General features: G+C 40.4%; 1 protein-coding gene across 3 annotated transcripts in view; it reads right to left on the bottom strand.

The window, feature by feature from the left end:
• LOC128691922 (pyruvate dehydrogenase (acetyl-transferring) kinase, mitochondrial) overlaps positions 1-18,998 on the bottom strand; it is a 66,979-nt gene extending 47,981 nt beyond the window's left edge. The window contains exons 1-4 of one of the 3 annotated variants that reach the window (XM_053780902.2): positions 18,703-18,998; positions 18,152-18,336; positions 12,005-12,166; positions 7,134-7,178 (exon numbers count right to left, since the gene is read on the bottom strand). In XM_053780902.2, coding sequence (XP_053636877.1) covers positions 7,134-7,178; positions 12,005-12,166; positions 18,152-18,336; positions 18,703-18,983 — 673 coding nt within the window. In that variant the 5' untranslated portion in view covers positions 18,984-18,998. The remainder of the gene's footprint in view (positions 1-7,133; positions 7,179-12,004; positions 12,167-18,151; positions 18,337-18,702) is intronic. The other 2 variants (XM_053780903.2, XM_053780905.2) reach the window with 2 other exon arrangements.
• Between the last annotated feature and the right edge of the window lie 3,476 nt (positions 18,999-22,474).

Below are 22,474 nucleotides of genomic sequence, written 5' to 3'. Positions count from 1 at the left end.
TTTTATATTGTGGCTCACAAAAAGTGTACTAGTCTTTTATCTACCAATACATAATCCAACAAACCCTTTCAGACAGGCCCTTTTGTTCTCACTGTTATAGAGAATCAGACTACTGCATTAGTGTAGAAATGGTATAAATAATATCAGCGCACTTGTGAAAGAATATTACTCACCAGTTGATGTGTATTGGACGCGTAGCATGATTTGTTTACTTTTGAACTTTGGTAAAAATCAAACATTTCTGCTACTTTGAGTTCAATTTCAAGGTACTTTTCATTTCTTTGCCCAGATGGAAGTGATTGTTGATTTGGATTTCCCATACATCCTGGCAGGCTCAAGCACACATACACCACTCTCATACTTTTAACCCGTAAATGGTCCAAGCAGATCTACGTTCACATGTGTAGTGCTACAAAAGTAGATCTAAGTTTTTTTTACATATTTTCAAATATAACAAAAAAAAAAAGTAGATCAAAGTTTTTTTACACATTTTCAAATGTAGAAAAACAAAAAGAAGATGTACTTTTTTTACATACTTTCAAATGTTGAAAAAACATATATATACGTTTGAACCGTTTACAGGTTAAACAATTTATTTCTTAACCCTTAACCTTTAAATTGTCCAAATGTAGATCTACGTTTACATGTGTAGCGTTCCAAACATAGATCAACATTTTATTTTTCATTCCTTCAAATTTGGCACAACAGGCTTGAGTCGCCTAGACATGAAAGAATGAGTCTGTGCACTCAGTGTGTGCAGTATTAAAAAAATCTGGGAGCATATGTATCTTGTGGGAGCACCACTTCAGTTGAGTGCCAGCTAGAGCAAATAGCATGGCAAACACCAGGGATTCACTGATACCATGTTGCATTAACACTTCCATTTTAAGAGGAAAGTAAAAATAAGTTAGATAAATACATGAGTGAGTGTGGGTGGGTGTGAGTTAGACCTGACTAGCTTGTGCTACAAGGTCTGATGTCATGCTCCTTCCTTCACTGGATGTGACCTGACTAGGTGGGTCATTGGTCTTAGCCAGTGGGGGGAGGTTGTCATGGGCCTGCTTTGCATGGGCCAGTAGGCCTGCTGCAGTGTTCCTTCTTTTTTATGTTCTTATGTATTTGGTAGGCTGGCTGGCTTGCTTTGGCTGTCTCTGGCTGTCTCTCTGTCTATATTTCTATCTGTCTATATCTCTATCTCACATGCACACATAAGTACAGTTATTATACATAGTGTAAATTACGTAGGATAACTAAAAAATTCCAGGCAAAGACAGACAGACAGACAGATAGACAGACAAACATGTTTGTGTGTATCAGTAAAAACAAAGCCAGGGTTCACCGAGCGCCCATTTATCAAATGTCACAATTGGCATAACACGATTCTTCAAGGAGTTTGATATACTATACTCCAGGCAGACAGAAAGACAGATAAGCAGAGACAGACACACAGGCAGACAGACAGAAACAGATAGATAGACAGGCAGACAGACAGATATACAAACATGTTTGTTTGTCTGTAACAGTGATAACAAATGCAGCGAAGGTTAGCTAATTACACGAGTGAGTGTGGGTGGGTGTGAGTTGGACCTGACTAGCTTGTGCTACTAGGTCTGGTGTCGTGCTCCTTCCTTCAGTGGATGTGACCTGACTAGGTGGTCATTGGTCTAAGCTGGGGGGGGACATGGACCTGCCTTGCATGGGCCAGTAGGCATGCTGCAGTGTTCCTTATTTCTTACGTATTCTGCAGGCTGGCAGGCTGGCTGGCTGGCTTTGGCTGGCTTTGGCTGGTTTTGGCTGGCTTTGGCTGGCTTTGGCTGTCTCTCTATCTATGTCTCTGTATCTGTCTATATCTCTATTAATTTATGTCTCTCAGATGCACACATACGTACAGTTATTATACATAGTGTAAATTACCTAGGATAACCCAAAAATTTCAGGCAAAGATAGACAGACAGATAGACAGCCAGATAAATAGACAGAGAGACAAGACATGTTTGTGTGTAACAGTGATAACAAATACAGAAAGGGTTAGCTGGGGCAGTGGGCATTTATCAAATGTCACTGGGCTGTCAACAGTATAGGGATGCCTTTCATAACAACATGCTTCAAGGTATATGCCAGGGTATCTAAAACATTGCTAGGACCTGTAAATACTTTGTGTATATTTCTAGACAATAGTAAATAACCCAAGCAGGTGTAAATGTTCACCTGTGAATGTGACTATTTGAGTACTATTTTAGTACTGAATATTAGTGTCAGAACAAAGATTGGCTATGAAATCACAAGAACTATTATAAATTGTAATTATCAGAACATAAAAAATACTATATAAATTAAAATAAAAACGAGAAAAAAGTGGCAGGAATCGATGTTGCTGTCAGGTGAGCATCCAGAGCCAATTTCATTGTCTTATATCTCGGTAAGTACTGACCCTAATTTTTTTTTTATCCTATAATGTGTAGAAAAATGTGCTCTTCATTTTAAAAGAAAAAACAATTTTTTGTTTTTCAAAATATTCAGAGCGCCACGCAAGTGACCGTAGATCTAATTTTTTTTACATTCTTTCTCATGGAGAAAATCAAGGTCAGAGCGCTATGCGTGCAAACGTAGATCTACATTTGGACAGTTTAAGGGTTAAATTCTATCATGTTTCTCACTTTCTTCACCAAAGGAACTTTACTAGGAACTTCGAGTCCATGGATGCTTATTTCACAGTTGCACTCGATCAGTAACCACAAAAAACAATGGATTGTAGCGAAATGTTTGGATGACTGCGCGGAGGCTTCCTCACTCACTCAGAGATACAGTCAGACTGACTCATGAATGTGGCAGAGCAGCAGGTGGACGCGTCCAATATGGCCAATCTCCAAAATAATGTCAGATAACCAGGATAGAATTTCGGCCAAAAAAGCGGGCAAAAACCAAAATGGCTGATATCCAGAATGGCTGATAACTGAGGGTCCACTGTACAGTGGACCCCCGCATAACAATATTAATCCGTTCATGAGAGCTCACTGTTATGCGAAATTATCGTTACGCGAATGAATTTTCCCCATAAGAAATAATGGAAATCAAATTAATCCGTGCAAGACACCCAAAAGTATGAAAAAAAATTTTTACCACGTAAAATTGGATTGGACCACTACGACAAGGTCCTAAATGCACTAGAAGACAAAAAGAATGCAGATGTAATATATACAGACTTTGCAAAAGCCTTCGACAAGTGTGACCATGGCGTAATAGCGCACAAAATGCGTGCTAAAGGAATAACAGGAAAAGTCGGTCGATGGATCTATAATTTCCTCACTAACAGAACACAGAGAGTAGTCGTCAACAGAGTAAAGTCCGAGGCAGCTACGGTGAAAAGCTCTGTTCCACAAGGCACAGTACTCGCTCCCATCTTGTTCCTCATCCTTATATCCGACATAGACAAGGATGTCAGCCACAGCACCGTGTCTTCCTTTGCAGATGACACCCGAATCTGCATGACAGTGTCTTCCATTGCAGACACTGCAAAGCTCCAGGCAGACATCAACCAAATCTTTCAGTGGGCTGCAGAAAACAATATGAAGTTCAACGATGAGAAATTTCAATTACTCAGATATGGTAAACATGAGGAAATTAAATCTTCATCAGAGTACAAAACAAATTCTGGCCACAAAATAGAGCGAAACACCAACGTCAAAGACCTGGGAGTGATCATGTCGGAGGATCTCACCTTCAAGGACCATAACATTGTATCAATCGCATCTGCTAGAAAAATGACAGGATGGATAATGAGAACCTTCAAAACTAGGGAGGCCAAGCCCATGATGACACTCTTCAGGTCACTTGTTCTATCTAGGCTGGAATATTGCTGCACACTAACAGCACCTTTCAAGGCAGGTGAAATTGCCGACCTAGAAAATGTACAGAGAACTTTCACGGCGCGCATAATGGAGATAAAACACCTCAATTATTGGGAGCGCTTGAGGTTCCTAAACCTGTATTCCCTGGAACGCAGGAGGGAGAGATACATGATTATATACACCTGGAAAATCCTAGAGGGACTAGTACCGAACTTGCACACGAAAATCACCCACTACGAAAGCAAAAGACTTGGCAGACGATGCACCATCCCCCCAATGAAAAGCAGGGGTGTCACTAGCACGTTAAGAGACCATACAATAAGTGTCAGGGGCCCGAGACTGTTCAACTGCCTCCCAGCACACATAAGGGGGATTACCAACAGACCCCTGGCAGTCTTCAAGCTGGCACTGGACAAGCACCTAAAGTCAGTTCCGGATCAGCCGGGCTGTGGCTCGTATGTTGGTTTGTGTGCAGCCAGCAGCAACAGCCTGGTTGATCAGGCTCTGATCCACCAGGAGGCCTGGTCTCAGACCGGGCCGCGGGGGCGTTGACCCCCGGAACTCTCTCCAGGTAAACTCCAGGTAAAATATACATTTTCCTACACACAAAGAGAAGGATACATGCACAATAGTAGAGTAGTACATGCACAGTATATATTGTGCATGTACTACTCTACTAAATGAAGAATAAATGACACTTACCTTTATTGAAGATGCAGCAATGACTGATGAGACACTGTGTCCTGGGAGTGCCTTTTCCTCCTGAGTACTGTAGGTCCTGTTTGGCATTTTCTTCCAGAACAGGCCTTATCACACTGTGTATGCCACTATGATTCTTAAATCTCTCAAACCAACCTTTGCTGGCTTTAAATTCACCAATATGAGCACTAGTTCCAGGCGTTTTTCCCTGTTCACCTGGGTGTTAGTCGACTGGTGTGGGTTGCATCCTGGGAGACAAGATTAAGGACCCCAATGGAAATAAGTTACAGTCTTCGATGACACTGACTTTTTTGGGTTATCCTGGGTGGCTAACCCTCTGGAGTTAATTGTTTCTTGGTATTCTCAATAAGCCACACCAACAACAGTGATACAGCAGCAACAGTAGCAGCTGACAGTGCTACAGCAGCAGCAGCAGCTGACAGTGCAGCAGCAGCAGCAGCAGCAGCTGACAGTGCAGCAGCAGCAGCTGACAGTGCAGCAGCAGCAGCAGACGATGCTACAGCAGCAGCAGACGATGCTACAGCAGCAGCAGACGGTACTACAGCAGCAGCAGCAGACGGTACTACAGCAGCAGCAGCAGCTGATGGTGGTACAGCAGCAGCAGCAGCAGCTGATGGTGGTACAGCAGCAGCTGACGGTGCTACAGCAGCAGCTGACAGTGCTACAGCAGCAGCAGCTGACAGTGCAGCAGCAGCAGCAGCAGCAGCTGACGGTGGTACAGCAGCAGCAGCAGCTGACGGTGCTACAGCAGCAGCAGCAGCTGACAGTGCTACAGCAGCAGCAGCATCAGCAGTTGACCATGGTACCACAGTATTTCGATAATATTTCTCACCCTTTTTACCACAGGGTTGGCATTAGAAGCTTTCTTGGGGCCCATGGTCACTTATTTTGCAGATAAAATCACCAAAAACACTGTAATAATACGAAATGTTACAACTGTATGCTTGGATGTTACCGCGGAGGCTGGCTTGTAAACAATGCCACCGGCGGAACATGTGAGGCTGGCTCAGGCTGCACATTAGACGCGTCTTGGACGAATAGTGTTGAGCGGGTTTTTTAGCGGTATGAGAGGCAAAATCTTAGCGATAAAATGTATCGGTATGCGGATTTAACGTTATGTGATGCCAACGGTATGCGGGGGTCCACTGTATCTCCACGTGGAAGTGGAAAAAGATTCTTCCTCCGTAAGCCATACCTGTCATAAATACTGGGAGCAAAGGGCTATTAATCCCTTCTCCTGTATAAATTACTAAATTTAAAAAGAAAAACTTTTGTTTTTCTTTTAGGTCACCCTGCCTCAGTGGGATATGGCCGGTTTGTTGAAAAAAAAAAAGTATAAAATTAAACATAAAACTCCTGAATTATGTCGATATTCAAGCTTTGAAATTATTTCTTCAGTCTGGTTATTTACTTTAAATCTGTTTTAGTTAAAATGAACTCAAAGAATTTAGTAAATACTGCAAAATTATCTGAAAAATATTTTGGGTCCTCTTACATAACACTGTACAGTCCCTCAACAATAAAAACATTGAAGGAACAAGCAATCAAAATTGTAGATAAACAGCAAGATACACCTATGGCCAACATGCAGTCAACTAAATAGATGCAGCAAGTTTAAAAGAATGTTGACTGGTGAGAAAAATGGTAACTTGTTTAGTATAAAAAGTGCTTCATTAGACCACGTAGATAAGTTTTTGTGTTCTAATCCAAAACCAAACTAGCAAAAGGACATATTTAGCATGGCTGTGGAATGCACACATTATGGTACTTGGTAAGTTAAGTAAAGAATTGTAAATGGATGGCTGACCATACAGTTGTTGACTTGTCCCTGGCTAAGGGACCTGAGCAAGATGTAGATGTCGTCATCACAAATAACCCACACTTAGGAGAGGAAATTTACGATGTCTTTGTCTGTCTTGAACATTTATCAAGTCACAGGACTCACGAAATCGTAATGACACGATTGCAAACGCAACGGGCTGGAGTTTTGAGACTCTCTGACCGTGGGTTCAATCCCGGCCGGGGTATGGTTTATCAAGTCACAGCTTCTGATTTGACAGTGGTACAGTTTGGCATGAAATATTATCAGCTTCCTCTCCTAAGTGTGAGTTATTTGTGGATTATAACAGCCATGGTACTGTGACTTTTATTCTTTAACATGCAGGCATCTTATTCCTTACAGTGTATACCCATTTGGCACTACTCTCCTATACTATATGAAGAATGTTAAAATAAGAAAATGGTATGCAAGAACCTTCTGTAGCACAGTATTTACTAAAAAAATATTAATAGAAGTCAATTAATTGGTAACAGTCATGGGAATTATACTCAGGAAACAAGTTCATTGTTATCCTTCTGATAATGATTATAGTGAATTATGCTTCCATTAACATGCACCTGTTTTTTTGACTGTCATGCCTTCTCACATATTCCAAAATTATTTCCCTTTATTTTCTACTTTATTCTGATGTTTTAAGCTCATTGTTCTTTTTGTCTATTCAAAGAGATGAACAAAACATACAAATACTTGCATTAACAAAGACGTAGGCAATGAAAGTAACATACCTGGTGCTCCAGCTTCTTTTATGATTTTAGTGGCCTTGTCCTGCTCTGTAGGGGCAAGTGAGCAAAGCATTCTACCATTAGTGTTGCTAAACATCACACTTAAGTAATATGACCGGAGACTTAATTTTAGAAAAGATGTGAAATATAACCATCCTTTACACTGTTGGTTAAAAAGATGTACAGTGGTGCCCCGAGTTTTGAACTGCTCCCAACTCGACCAATTATGTAAGTGTATTATTGTAAGTGCTTTTGTAAGTGTATTTTTGGGGGTCTGAAACAGATTAATCTAATTTACATTATTCCTTATGGGAACAAATTCATTCGGTAACTGCACTCAAACAGCCTTCTGGAACGAAGAAAGTTCAAAACTTGGGATACCACTGCATAGCAAAAGGAGACCTTTTATAACTACAGGTCTCCCTCAACATTCGCGAGGGTTAGGGGATCAAGAGCCTCGCGAATGTTGAAAAACCGTGAATGTTTGGTGCCCCAATATATTGTAGGGAAATATAATACAATACTGCTTCCTTAACTTGTTGAACCATGAATAATCATGAAATACATGAAAACGTCATAAATTGTACTAAATATATACATGTTATGCTTTAATAATGTATGTTATTTAATAACATGTATGTTAATAACATGTATGTTATTAAATACCAGACTTCACCACTGCGAGTCCCTACTACCCTCCCTCCGACCCCCGCAACTGGCAGCCAGCCCTCCCACCACTCAGTGTGGTGAGTGTTTTGTTTGTTCATTATTTGCTATTAAAGTACAGAATAAATAATGTAAACCCATTCATGACTGCATATTGGAATGGCTATTACGAAAAGTATTAGATGGTGACATCGTGTGTTTACTCTTGAACACAGCAAAGAATCGAACATTTCTGCTATTGCTAATAATAACAATAGTAATAATAATAATAATAATAAATACGATATAATTGAAGAAGGAAATTGTACAAAAATACGAGGGAGTGGTTGACACATCGTCAGTGTGACTTTGTTTATGCTGGAGTGAACATTAGTCTCCCTGCTCTTCCAAACATTTCACAATAATTCAGCGGTTGAGGCAGTGGTATTTAATAACATATATGTTATAAATAATAATAGTATATGTTATTATACACAAATAACCCGCACATAAAAGAGAGAAGCTTACGACGACGTTTCGGTCCGACTTGGACCATTGACAAAGTCACACTAACAGAGGTGGACCAGGACGGCTATATATAGGCAGGAAGAGGTGGAGGTAGTAGTAGTAGTAGTACAAGAATTGTAGTATATGTTGTTATTAATAACATGTATTATTATTAACATGTATGTTATTAAATACCATTGCCTCAATCACTGCCTCTACCACTCCAGTCACACTCAATCTACAAGCACCAAACACAATGAATTATTGTGAAATGTTTGGAAGAGCAGGGAGACTAATGTTCACTCCAGCATAAACAAAGTCACACTGACGATGCGTCAACCACTCCCTCGTATTTTTGTACAATTTCCTTCTTCAATTATATCATATTTATTATTATTATTATTATTATTATTATTATTATTATTATTATTATTATTATTATTATTATTATTACTGTTGTTATAGCTGTAGCAGAAATGTTTAATTCTTTGCAGTGTTCAAGAGTAAACACGTGATGTCACCGTCTAATACCTGTCCGAATAGCCATTTCAATATGCAGTCATGAATGGGTTTACATTATTTATACTGTAGTTTAATAGCAAATAATGAACAAACAAAACACTCACCACACTGAGTGGTGGGAGGGCTGGCTGCCAGTTGTGGGGATCGGAGGGAGAGTAGTAGGGACTCGCAGGTGGCGGGAAACTTAAATATGATTTGGCGGCTGGGAATTCAGTGGCTGGGAATTTAGCGGTTGGGAATTTGCGAATGTGTGAAGCCCGTGAAAGTTGAAAACGAGAATGTTGAGGGAGACCTGTATAATGTTTCATGTAGAGGCTTTATCAGGCACTTTATATGAAGGATGGCAAACCCTCGATTTAACTGATTAATAGGGGGGAAGTGGATGAGCAGTAATGGCAATTGTGGTACTGTACTTTATAATATAATAATAATAATGGTATCTTTATTTACTGCAAGTACATGTACATGGCATACAGGCCTTGCTGACATCAGTGACATACTACTATATAGAAAGCCTCTTGTTATGCAGAGCATTTCGGGCAAATTAGGTCAGTTTTGTCCCAGGGTGCGACCCACACCAATCGACTAACTCCCAGGTACCCATTTTATACTGATGGGTGAACATGGATGACGTGTTTTATGGAAACATGTTCCTAATGTTTTCCAGCCATACTGGAGGAGATTTGAACTTCGGACCTCAGTGTGTGAGCTGAGTGCGCTAGCGATCAAGTTACAGGACACCTAAAGAGAGATGAAATTTTGCTGTGATTGTAACAAAAACGGTTGAGACACTTTGTCCATTAATTCTGAATCAATTAACCCAGTGGATGTTGTTCTGTACATTTCCAAAGTTTGTTAAATCAAGGGTTTATTGAGCTTTATATTGCCTCATGTTAGTAAAATGTCTCAATTTGCTTCTTGAGTCTTTTTGTACTACATGTTAGCTATGCCATACTTCAACTACTGTATATATATATTGTTGTTTTCTAAGCAGACAACTATCTTCAAGGGCAGGTGCCTTGATGCTAATGAAAGGATTTTGATTCAAAGAAGTGGAGCTACCCTCCTCTTTCCTGGATCAAACATAGTTACTGCCCATTCCCCAGAGACTGTATAACCTCTACACATTTAATGCTTCCCAGTAATAATAATAATAATAATAATAATAATAATAATAATAAAATAATATTAATTTAATGTACAAACATCTCATTTGCCAATAAAAAAAAAACAAATATAACTTGTTCATAAGTTTGACCTACTTGTATTATCAGTCATAAATTACTAATAAAAAAATAGGATGACTTGGAGGGTGTATAAATTTGTAGTGGAAGGGGGTTAGGGGCTATCCTAGGAAAGGATGGATGGAAAGGTTAAAGGAGGGTTTGTGTACAAAGGGCTTGTGCATCCAGCAGGCATGTGTGAGCATGTTAGATAGGAGTCAGTGGAGGTAAATGGTTTTTGGGACTTGAAGAGCTGTTAGAATGTGAGCAAGGTAACATTTCGTGAAAGGATTCAGGGAAATTTGTTAACCTGACTTGAGTCCTGAAAGTGGGAAGTACGGTACCTGCACTCTAAACAATGGGTTGCAATATTTTCTGTTTGAAAGAATCCAAGGCCAGGAGGGTTCACAGAGTGTATCATGGTTAAGAACACAAGTGATGACTATGTGCCTGACATACTAGTATGCATAAATAGTAACAGCAAACAAAGGAACCAGGAGCTGTTGTTCCACTACCAACTTCCCTACTAGTAAACACGGTGTGCATGTGGCACAAAGATGACATATTTATTCCAAATTTATTACAATTTCATAACAATGACAGTGAAATTCAGCCATAAAGAATGCTAAGAATATTTAACCCAGGATAACCCAGAAAAGTCAAACAATATGACTTATTTCCATGTTTTGAGGATTATTACAATATGAAACAAATGTAATATTAGTATAAGTATTCCTTCTACATAGCATTTGAAGACCAAATTGATAAAAAATGGAATAAAAGCAATTACACCATGTATGTACTCTATATTGCAAGTGAAGCAATGCCATGTTAAGCATTTTCCCTTGTCTGAAATGCTAGAACATCTTTTAAACACATTTAATATCATAAAAAACTAGTGTATACAGTGTAAAACATTAAAAGCCGTTAGATAAGGCAAGATAAGATTTTGTTTGGATTTTTAACCCCGGAGGGTTAGCCACCCAGGATAACCCAAGAAAGTCAATGCGTCATCGAGGACTGTCTAACTTATTTCCATTGTGGTCCTCAATCTTGTCCCCCAGGATGCGACCCATACCAGTCGACTAACATCCAGGTACCTATTTGCTGCTAGGTGAACAGGACAACAGGTGTAAGGAAACGTGTCAATGTTTCCACCCGCCGGGAATCGAACCCGGGCCCTCCGTGTGTGAAGCAGGAGCTTTAGCCACCAAGCCACCGAGCCTGGTGGCTAAAATGTAAATATTGTAAAATGTAAATATTGTAAAATGTAAATATTGCTGATGCATTTACACCACTGTTTCCTGTAAGTGATTATTTTGCATTATTTTTATATTATTATTATTATTATTTTTACATTATTATTATTATTATTATTTTTATTATTTTTATTATTATTACAGTATTATTATTTCATTGTTACACAACTTCACATTAGTACATAACTGGAATGGATAAAAATTCCCAAGAAAATTAACTTACATAGCTACACACACAAGATCATGCAAAATGCCTATCAGGAGCATCAGGCTGGTAACTCCAGGACTGCCAGACCAGGGGTTTGAATACTGCTCTCTGTGTTAATTATCAACACCATAATTTCTACATTTTTCAGTTTGGAATTGGATATGTCAAGAATTTTTTGCATAGATTAATGAGGTGTGACTCTAATTGAAAAATATTCAGTTGGGAAAAATACTTTACCCAAAATCAAGTGACAGAGGATTGGAAAAGATAGGCATTATTATAGTATACTAAACAGAAGGATGGATAAGTGGCTTGAACCATGGTCTGTATTTTGATTGTCACTTTACAGACTGCAGTTCAAGCCCCTTGTCCATCCTTGTGTTTATTACAACTTGAGTTTATACTTTACTAAATTTCTGAAAGGCAAAAGCAATACAGCAATCTAATTTATGCTTCACTAATATATTACAGCACTGCAAATATCCTAGTTTTCCATAGTACTGTACCTACCATTGTGATACTTGAGAACAAGCTCTGGAGAGGCAAGGTAATACTGATCACAAAGAAAACGGGCGCTGGAGTATGCATCTTCAATCACACGAACAACATCACAGTGAGGGTCAATACAACCTATGTGGTTCTGTGCGTTGACACCTTCGCCAAACAGTATTGCTGTAAATACAGAATTAATTTAGCATCTGATTTTAATTTTATTATGTTTGCATTATAGTACATTAAAAGCTCAATTTAATGGACCCTGATTTAACAGCTTTGAGATTTAATTAACTAGTGTGGAAGTCATGGACAAAGTCAATTAAATCCAAAATTATCCATCCATTATTTTACAGACAATTCTAGATTTAACAAAATCTATTACTGTTATGATCATGGGAAAAAATACACCGTATTCACTTGATATGGATTTTAACGGACAGTCTACTTCAACGAACATCCCCTCTCCTGAGTATTCTATTAAATTGAGGGTTCACTAATTCCTGAGTAATTCCAATATTACTGTCCTACATCTTAGTAAAATATAGTAATGTTACTTTCCTATTTCCATTTATTTTCCCCACATATATGTACATGTATACCTGGAGAGGGAGAGGTTTTTGGGGATCAACACCCCTGTGACTAGGCCTCGTGGTGGATAATAATGATAATAATAATATAATGATGTAATCTTAAATCTTCCACTCACAGTCTTACTTCCCACTTTAAGCAAGTGACTTCTGGTACACTTATAGTAAATGGAAAAATGAATATTGCAAGCAAACTTTCATTTTTTCTTTTGTAAGTGATTCTTGAAGGGTGTGATACCAGCTTCAACTAGCTGGACAGGAGTGATTCAGCACATTCTGCTATATCCTTACCTGGAGTTGACCTGGAGAGGGTTTTGGGGGTCAACGCCCCCACAACTCGATCTGAGACCAGGCCTCATGGTAGATCAGGGTCTGATCAACCAGGTTGTTACTGCTGGCCGCATGCAAACTGATGTACGAACCACAGCCCGGTTGGTCAGGTACTGACTTAAGATGCCTGTCCAGTTCCTTCTTGAAGACAGCCAGGGATCTATTGATAATCCCCTTTATGTATGCTGGGAGGTAGCTAAACAGTCTTGGGCCCCGGACACTTGTTGTGTTGTCTCTCACTGTACCTGTTGTGACCCTGCTTTTCATTAGGGGAATGTTGCATCTCATGCTGAGTCTTTTGCTTTCATAGGGAGTGATTTTCATGTGCAGGTTTGGTGTCAGTCCCTCCAGGATCTTCCAAGTGTATATTATCATGTATCTCTCTTGCCTGCATTCCAGGGAATACAGATCAAGGACCTTCAACCGCTCCCAATAATTTAGGTGCCTTATCGTAATTATGTGTGCCGTGAAAGTACTTTGTGGTTTTGAAAGACACGTAAGCAAACACTATGACATATTTATTAGAAAACGTTTCAGTCCTGGGACTTTGATCACTTCTAACATACAGAGGTAGAAAGGCATTATATATATAGGCAGAGAGTGAGGTGTGAGTGACGCATGGTGACCTGAAGAATGTCATGTTGGGATGAGGACGGGTAGACAATGAAATCATGTGACTCCTGTGTTGTTGGGTTGGTAGTGCTTAAGTATCATGTATGCTAATGTTTTTGAAATTTTGTAGTTTCCAGTGTTACGTTCTATAGTGTCAGTGACGGCGATTAGTGAGGCTTCTAGGCACCATCCGCATCTGAGGTCTGGTTTGGTGAGAATGAGTTGTGCCTCATTCCAGTTCATTAAATGCCCTGTGGAGTCTCTGTGGAGGACACAGGCGTACCTTACATCATCTCTGTTAGAGGCATTTCGATGCTCATTCGAGCGGACTGCAAGATCTCTGCCTGTCTTGCCTACATATTTCTTGGGACAGAATCCACAGGGAATAGTGTAGATGCCTGCTGTAGAAGTTAGAGGTGTGGGGCTGCGTTTCATAGTGAGGTCTTTGATAGATGATGTGTTTATGGTGGAAATGATGTTACTCATAGCAAGTGCCCAGCGAGTATTCATGGTAACATCACCACATGGGAGCACTATGAACTGCTTAGGGGGCTGTTCCATGGGCGGTTTGTTGGGGATAGCTTGTGCCTTGAGTCTGCAATTTCGGATGAAGAAAGATGGGAACTGAAGACGTGTAAAGGCTTGTGTTATATAGATACATTCTTCTTCAAGAAAACAAGGGCTGGAGATGCGTAGAGCTCTCAGAAGAAGCCAGTGAAGACTCCTCTTTTAGTGCGGGTGTCTTGGTGTGAATAAAAGTGTATAAGATCGTCCTTGTTGGTAGGTTTTCTATACACTTTGAAGAGAAGTTTGTCACTGTCAGGAGATCTGCACAGGAGAACGTCGAGGAAAGGAAGTTTGCCATCGTTTTCGAGTTCAAGTGTAAACTTTACTGATGGTTCGGCTGCATTGATCTTGTTGAGAAGGGCCTGGATATTGAGACGTCTCGGATAGAAAACCAATATATCATCAACGTATCTTAGCCAGGTAATGGTGTTGGGAATGAGGGTGCTGAATTTCTCTGTTTCTAGGTTTTCCATGAAGAGGTTGGCAAGCACAGCACTGAGCGGGCTGCCCATTGCCATCCCAAAGCACTGTTTGTAACAGTTGTCCTGATACTTAAAGAAGTTGAAATTAACACAAAGATCCACTAGACTGATGAAATCTAGAAGAGGTAAAGGGAGGTCATGGTTTTCAGTGAGCCTCTGTCTCAGAATGTTGATTGCAGCATCAGTAGGAATGTTGGTAAAGAGGGCTGTGACATTGAAGGAAGCCATGCTTTTGTTTTTAACATTCAGGTTGGAAATTTGGGAGAGAAGGTCACCTGAGTGTTTGAGGTGGGCTTGACTGATGGTGCCCAGAAGCGCTGAAAGGTATTTGGCAAGGTGGCCGGCTAGTCTGTGTGGTGCACTGCCTATGCCCGAAGTGATAGGCGGTAGTGGGATGCCAGGTTTGTGTGTCTTAGGAAGGCCATACAGACGTGCTGGTTTCAGTTGACCTGGTAAAAGTTTAAGTAGTTTCTTGCCTTGTTCTGATTTTCGTAAGATGCTACGAGCCTTTTTAAGATAAGTCTGGGTACTTTGAAGTAGCACTGATTCTGATACAGGCTGGTATGTGTTGGCATCGTTGAGAAGATTTAAGACTTTATTGTTGTAGTCGACACTGTCGAGTAACACCACTCCTTCTCCTTTGTCAGCGGTTGTAATGACGATATCATCGTTATTAGCCAAGTCCCTGAGTGCTTGAATGTATCTTCTGGGAATGACCAGTCTTGAAGGCTCAGTAGCTGCAGCAGTGATAATTCCTTGAACAAAGCCTTTTTGAAACTCGGAGCCTCCAAAAGGTTGGTTCTTGGTTACCATATCCACCAGATGTTTCTTGTTGATGCCAGTAGTAAACTTGAGCCCTAGGCTGAGGGCTTCTGTCTCGGTGACAGTTAGTGTATAGGAAGATAAGTTATTTATGATTTCTGGTCGTCCCATTTCGCTCCATTTGCTGTGGGAGCACAGGTCTTGTAGTTTTCGTGATAGCTTCAATTTCTGTTGGATGTTGGCAGTGGTAATTTGGCTGAGTATATATTCTGCCGTTCTTCTGTCAGGAGTAGGAAGTGAAGCACGAATCTGAGCGGCACGTAATGAGGCCTTCTTCTGAGCATGTCGCAGTTCATTGGAGCTTTCTCTAAGGTAGGCGTAAACAGCAGGAGAGAAAGGGTGTCTAGATGTGGTCAGTTGTCGAGTGGACCGTGGTACTACCATCTCAGCAAGACAATCTTCTAGGAAGTTGTGTCAGTTATGAAGACTATTAGCTTTGAGTAGGAGAGAAAGGTATTCTCTGTATGCTGTGTCCATAGTGTGTTGCAGTGTCAGACAAGATGGTATAAACCTTGGTAATAAATACCGACAAGTTGGCTTAGAAAGACACATAAGCAAACACTATGACATATTTATTAGAAAATGTTTTGGTCCTGGGACCTTGATCACTTCTAACATACAGAGGTAGAAAGACATTATATATATAGGCGGAGAGTGAGGTGTGAGTGACGCATGGTGACCTGAAGAATGTCATGTTGGGATGAGGATGGATAGACGATGAAATCATGTGACTCCTGTGTTGTTGGGTTGGTGGTGCTTAAGTATCACGTATGCTAATGTTTTTGAAATTTTGTGGTTTCCACTGTTACATTTTATAGTGTCGGTGATGGCGATTAGTGAGGCTTCTAGGCACCGTCGGCATCTGAGGTCTGGTTTGGTGAGAACGAGTTGTGCCTCATTCCAGTTCATCAAGTGCCCCGTGGAGTCTTTATGGAGGACACTCTCCAGGTCAACAGTGTCACCAGCCTTGAAGGGGGCCGTTAGTGTACAGCAGTATTTCAGTCTAGAGAGAACAAGCGATTTGAAGAGAATTATCATGGACTTGGAATCCCTAGTTTTGACGGTTCTCATTATCCATCCTATCACTTTCCTAGCAGATGCGGTGGATACATTATTGTGGTCTTTGAAGCAGAAACTGAAGTAGCCAGACTAGTTGGTCCCTTTCAGCAGACAGTGCTGGGGAACTGGAGATAATCAGGTTTAGTCCAAGGAAAGGATAACTACTTCCTTGGAGCAAGAGTTCATCAGTATCAAGTCCATCAGCATCTAGGGAATGTGAATTATAAATTTTTCTTTTGTCTACCTTTCTCATATACTGCAATGTGTCCTCACAAGAGAGATGACAGGAAGCAAGCAGTGGTATGCACCTATGTGAAATGTATTCACTAGACTAAGTCACACTGATGGTTTAGTATGTACACAATACTCATCCTGTCAGTCGTAGTCAAAAGATTACAGAGGCACATAATAGGTTCAAAGACTGGATCCTAACAATCTATTAAGTATTGATGAGGGCTATTTTGGTGGCTCATTATTATGCTAGTGACTAAGTATTTGCATATATGTATATTATATACCATATTTTAAATATTTACAGTATCTAATTCTATTATTTTAATACTAGCATTTGCATATGCAAAAAAAAAAGCCACATTGTTTGACTTTGTATTATCCTTGGTTAAATTCACATAAATGGTGCATTATGTATGGTTACATGTGTGTGTGTGTGTGTGTGTGTGTGTGTGTGTGTGTGTGCCCTCAAAACTTGTGGCTTAATTGGTAGTTCCTGTGGCTCATATCTTATGAAATCAGGTTCAGTCCTGGCACAGTTGGTGTTAATTGTTGGCTGGACAAATAGCATAAGGACCTTGCAGTTGTATTTAATAACTAGGACCGCTTCTGCAACAGGAATGAAATACGTGTCATTTGATAGCATGCATATCATTCCTGCTGCATCAAATGACATGCATGCACAGGCATGCCATAGGATGGGGCTGTTGCTGCAATATATTGGGTTTTAAACTAATAGTTAAAGGTATGAGTGTGTAAGTGTGTGGGAAAGGGATTGTGGTATTATAAATTTAAGCAGTAAAAGCTATAAAATAACTGTCAAATATATGAGTGAGAAGGGTTGGGTTTGAGAAGAACATGCCTAGTATGGGCCAGTAGGTCTACTCCATTACTTCTCTGTTATGCACTTAAGTGGAAAAGTTGCCTTCAGGGTTAATAACCCAAGTGAAATCTTGACACTTTGTGTAAAATCGACAAGGCCTAGGTCCTGGACCAGTGATGTATTACTTGGAACACAGGCAAGAAAGATGCATCATAATATACACTTGGAAAATCCTAGAGGGACTAGTCCCAAATCTGCACACGAAAATCACTCCCTATGAAAGCAGGCAGTGCAACATACCCCCAATGCCTCCCAGCATGCATAAGAGGAATTACCAATAGACCCCTGGCTGTCTTCAAGAGGGAGCTGGACAGGAGCCTAAAGTCAGTTCCTGACCAGCCAGGCTATGGTTCTTAGATGGTTTGTGGGTGAGCAGCAGTAATGGCCTTTTTAATTAGGCCCCGATTCACCGCAAGGCTTGGTCATGGACTGGGCTGTGGGGGCATTGACTCCCTGAAACACCCTCTAGGTATACTCTGTATGCTCTTAACTACTGCCCACAGGATGGGTATGAGGTGCAAAATAAATCTATCAAAGAAAATCATTTGTAGATTTCCTGAGTAAAGCTTAACATTCCATCTCAACTCACTGTGCTGGTTGATGAGCATCCTGATGGAGATGCGGTTCATGTAGAACCTGTCAAGGAAATACTGGATGTTGGACTCTGTGTTGGCGTTGATGGAGTGAGCATCCTTCAGCTCCAACACTCCCTGAGCCATTGTCATTACCACGTCCTTATGGCGATTTCTGATTTTTAATAACGTGTCAGTGAACCTAAGGAACAAGTGGCTGTGTTACAAAAGGCAGCAGTTACTGAAAAGCAGCTGCGTTTTCATTATCTCAAGAGGAAGGTCACAAGAACTTAAATTTAAAAAAATGTTAGAACTGTTGTAATCTAAAAAAAAGGCCAATTTCTCATTCCCCATATACATATCACATATGGTATATAATACTGACAAGTGTATAAATTAGGTATGTAACATTTGGAAACTTTTTATTAGGATACATTTCATCCACAAGGATTTTTTCAATCTAATAAAGAGTGATGAAAACATGGATAAATAGAGCAAAAAAAAAAAGGACAAGTGTTGAGGAAAAAACATGAGTAAACACTTAGAACACTGGCTTCAAATTAATTACTTTTCAAGGATGGAAGGATTTGTATAACTGCCATCTTCGAAGTGGAGGATGTCCATGAAACTCATACGGTAGAGGTCCCTGACGGCACACACAGAGGGCATGTGGAGGAGTTTCTCAGGCAGCAAGTGAAACTCCTTCATTATGTTGGCAAGTCGTACTGGCAGCTCTTTCCGCAGGAATAAAAAGGAATCGCCATTGGTGGCATTTTCTCCTGTTGAAAGAGAAAAATCATGTGTAAGATCTTGAGTATATTTTGTATTTTGGATGCATTGACATTTCATTTTGTTCCACAAACTTTGTTACTCAATACAAAACTTAAGTTGCATAAAAACTACTGAAAGCTGTTCCTTGGAAAATCTGGTGTGTATATTTTCCAGAAGATATAATCATTACTATGTGTATTTTCCATGGGAAAGTGGGTGAGAATTCTTCCTCCATAATCTATGCATGGTGTCATAAAAGCCAACAAGAATGCCAAGAGCAAGGGGCTGGTAACTCCTGTATAAACTGCTAAATGGATAAAGGAAAAATCTTGTTTAGGTTTGAATATGCTTGGGTGTAGTATGGATGTAAAGAAAGAATTGATTGCATATATGAACAAAAAGAATCTGGATGTTCTCTCTCTCAGCTAAATGAAACTAATGAAGGCAGGAGAATTTTAGTGAGGAGGTATAAGTAGGATTAGGTCAGGTGCATCTGAAAGAATCAGAGCTAAGGAAGAAGTAGCAATAATATTGAATGATCAGTTATAGAAAAAGGGAAGATAAATGGATTAAAGTAAGAGTGGGATATAAGATATGGGTAATAGTAAGTTTATGCCCCTGGGGAAAGAATATATAGGAGAGAGAGATTTTTGGGAGATGTTTGAGTTTTGAACCAAGTGAGAAAATTGTTGTGGAGGCATAAATGCTAAAGTGGGAGAAATTTTTGTATAGGGAGTACAGTAGTAGATAACTTTGGAGTGTCAGGGATAAATGATAATGGAGGGCTTCTGATTGATCTGTGTATAGAAGGAGTTTTGATAATAGATACTATATATTTTAAGGAAAAAGAGATATGATATAGGGCATGATGATGGCAGTTCGTTGGACTAGGTTATAATAGGTAAAAGATTGATGGGTATCCTACTGGATGTGCATGTTTGTAGAGGGGGCAACATATATATCAGATCATTATTTAGTTGTAACTACAGTGAGAGTAAGACGAATATCATCGATGGGTAAGAGAGAAGTGAAAGTTTAAAAATTCAACAAGATAGTAAGGGTAAGATATAAACAACTGTTGGGAGAAAGGTGGGCTTGAGAGAGAGCAGATAATGAGGAAGGGTTGAGGAGGTATACCAGGAGTATACCTGGGGAGGGTTTCAAGGGTCAACGCTCCCACGGCCTGGTCTGTGACCAGGCCTTGTGGTGAATCAGAACCTGATCAACCAGGCTGTTACTACTGGCTGCATGCAAACCAACATATGAACCACATCCTGGCTTATCGGGTACTGACTTTAGGTGCCTGTCCAGCGCCTTCTTGAAGACAGCCAGGGGTCTATTGGTAATCCCCATTGTGTATGCTGGGAAGCAGTTGAAAAGTCTTGGGCCCCTGACATTTATTGTGTTGTCTCTTGCCATACTCGTGGCACCCTTTCTTTTCATTGGGAGAATGTTGCATCTCCTACCCAGTCTTTTGCTTTTTTAGGGAGTGATTTTTGTATGCAGATTTAGTACTAATCCCTATAGGATTTTTCAGGTGTATATTACCATGTATCTTTCTTGCATTCCAGGGAATACAAATCGAGGGAGTTCAACAGTTTCCAGTAATTTACATGTTTCATCGTATTTATGCATGCCATGAAGGATCTCTGTACATTCTCCAGGTCAGTAGTTTCACCCACTTTGAAAGGCGGCATTATTTTACAGCAGTATTCAAGCCTAGAGAGAACAAGCTGTTTGTAGAGAATCATCATGGGCTTGGCATCCCTAGTTTTGAAGGTTCTCATTATCTATCCTGTCATTTTTCTAGCAGATGTGGTAGATACATTGTTGTGATCTTTGAAAGTGAGATCTTCTGACATTATCGCTCCCAGGTCTTTCCCATAAGTTTTTCGCTTTATTGTGTGGTTGAAATTTGTTTTATACTCCAATACAGTTTTAATTTCCTCAAGTTTTCCATATTGGAGTAATTGAAATTTCTCTTCATTGAACTTCATATTGTTTTCTGTGACCCCAATTAAAGATCTGGTTGATGTCCACTTGGAGTCTTGCAGTGTCTTCGATGGATGACACTGTCATGTGAATTTGGGTGTCATCTACAAAGGAAGACATGGTGCTGTAGCTTACATCTCTGTCTGTGTTAGATATGAGGATGTGGAACAGAGCTTTTTGCTGTAGCTGCCTCAGACTTTACTCTGTTTACTATTACTCTGTATTCTATTTGTTATAGATCCATCTGCCAACTTTTCCTGTTATTCCTTTATCACACATTTTGTGCATTGTTACACAGTAAGCATCAGGGGTCCAAGACTGTTCAACTACCTCCCAGCATACATAAGGGAGATTACCTACAGACCCCTGGCTGTCTTCAAGAGGGAGCTGGACAGACACCTAAGTCAGTACTTGACCAGCCGGGCTGTGGCTTCTACCTCTGTTTGCATGCAGCCAGCAGTAACAGCCTAGTTGATCAGGCCCTGATCCACCACGAAGCCTGGTCGTGGTCCAGGCTGCGGGGTAGTTGGCCCCCAAAACAACCTCCAGGTATTATTCTTATTTGCATTATCACAATATATTGAAGACTTTTCTGCTCTCTTCAGTACCTTCAAGGAAGGTACCTTGATATAAGTAAAGGGCTCTTCATCCAAGAAACTTAATTTATCCCCCTTTTTTTAATCAAACATCATTACTTCCCTTTTCCCCAGGCTGTACTCACCTATTTGTGGTTGCAGGGGTTGATACATAGCTCCTGGCCCTGCCTCTTCACTGGTCACTACTAGGTTCTCTCTCTCCCTGCTCCATGAGCTTTATCATAGCTTGTCTTTAAACCATGTATGGTTCCTGCCTCCACTACATCACTTGCCAGACTATTCCACTTCCTGACAACTCTATGACTAAAGAAGTACTCCCTAACATCTCTCTGACTCATCTGAGTCTTCAACTTCCAATTGTGACCCCTGGTTTCTGTGTCCCATCTCTGGAACATCCTGTCTCTGTCCACCTTGTCAATTCCTCGAAGTATTTTGTATGTCATTATCATGTCTCCCATAACCCTCCTGTGTATGACACACGGATCTAGCACCTCCCCTGTGAAGATAATGTTCTTCATTACTGACAAAAAAAATCTGCCACTGACTCAGTCAAATAATGTTAAATATCGACATTAAATACTGCACCAAAATATTTAAGTTTACTCTAGTGAAATTAATGAAAAAACAGAGAAACTACGTTGGAAATATTCCCATTGAACACATGGTAAATTATTACAATTAGGGCCTCTTCAAGGGGGCTCCTTGGCGTGGTGAAGAGGCTCTTGGTCTGAGGAATTAGACCTGTCAGTCTCCTTCCTCAGACCGAACCTAATTACCCCCCAATCCCCCCTTCCCTATCCCATCCTCCCCTTTTTGCTTTCCTCCTCCTCCTCCCCACCCCTCCCTTTTGCCCTTCCTTTTTTGGCCTTTGGGATTTTTCCCACAGGCGCGCTAGTTCCTAGGTAGGGGAAAGGGTACCGGGGTCCATCCCATTCCGTTGAGGTTCTTGGCAGTGGATAGTTTGCCGTGGAATCTGGATCG

The sequence above is a fragment of the Cherax quadricarinatus genome, chromosome 75 (genome assembly GCF_038502225.1).
Source record: "Cherax quadricarinatus isolate ZL_2023a chromosome 75, ASM3850222v1, whole genome shotgun sequence".
Lineage (NCBI taxonomy): Eukaryota > Metazoa > Arthropoda > Malacostraca > Decapoda > Parastacidae > Cherax > Cherax quadricarinatus.
The sequence above is the reverse complement of the archived record's forward strand: the minus strand, read 5'-3'. Positions and strand labels throughout refer to the sequence as shown.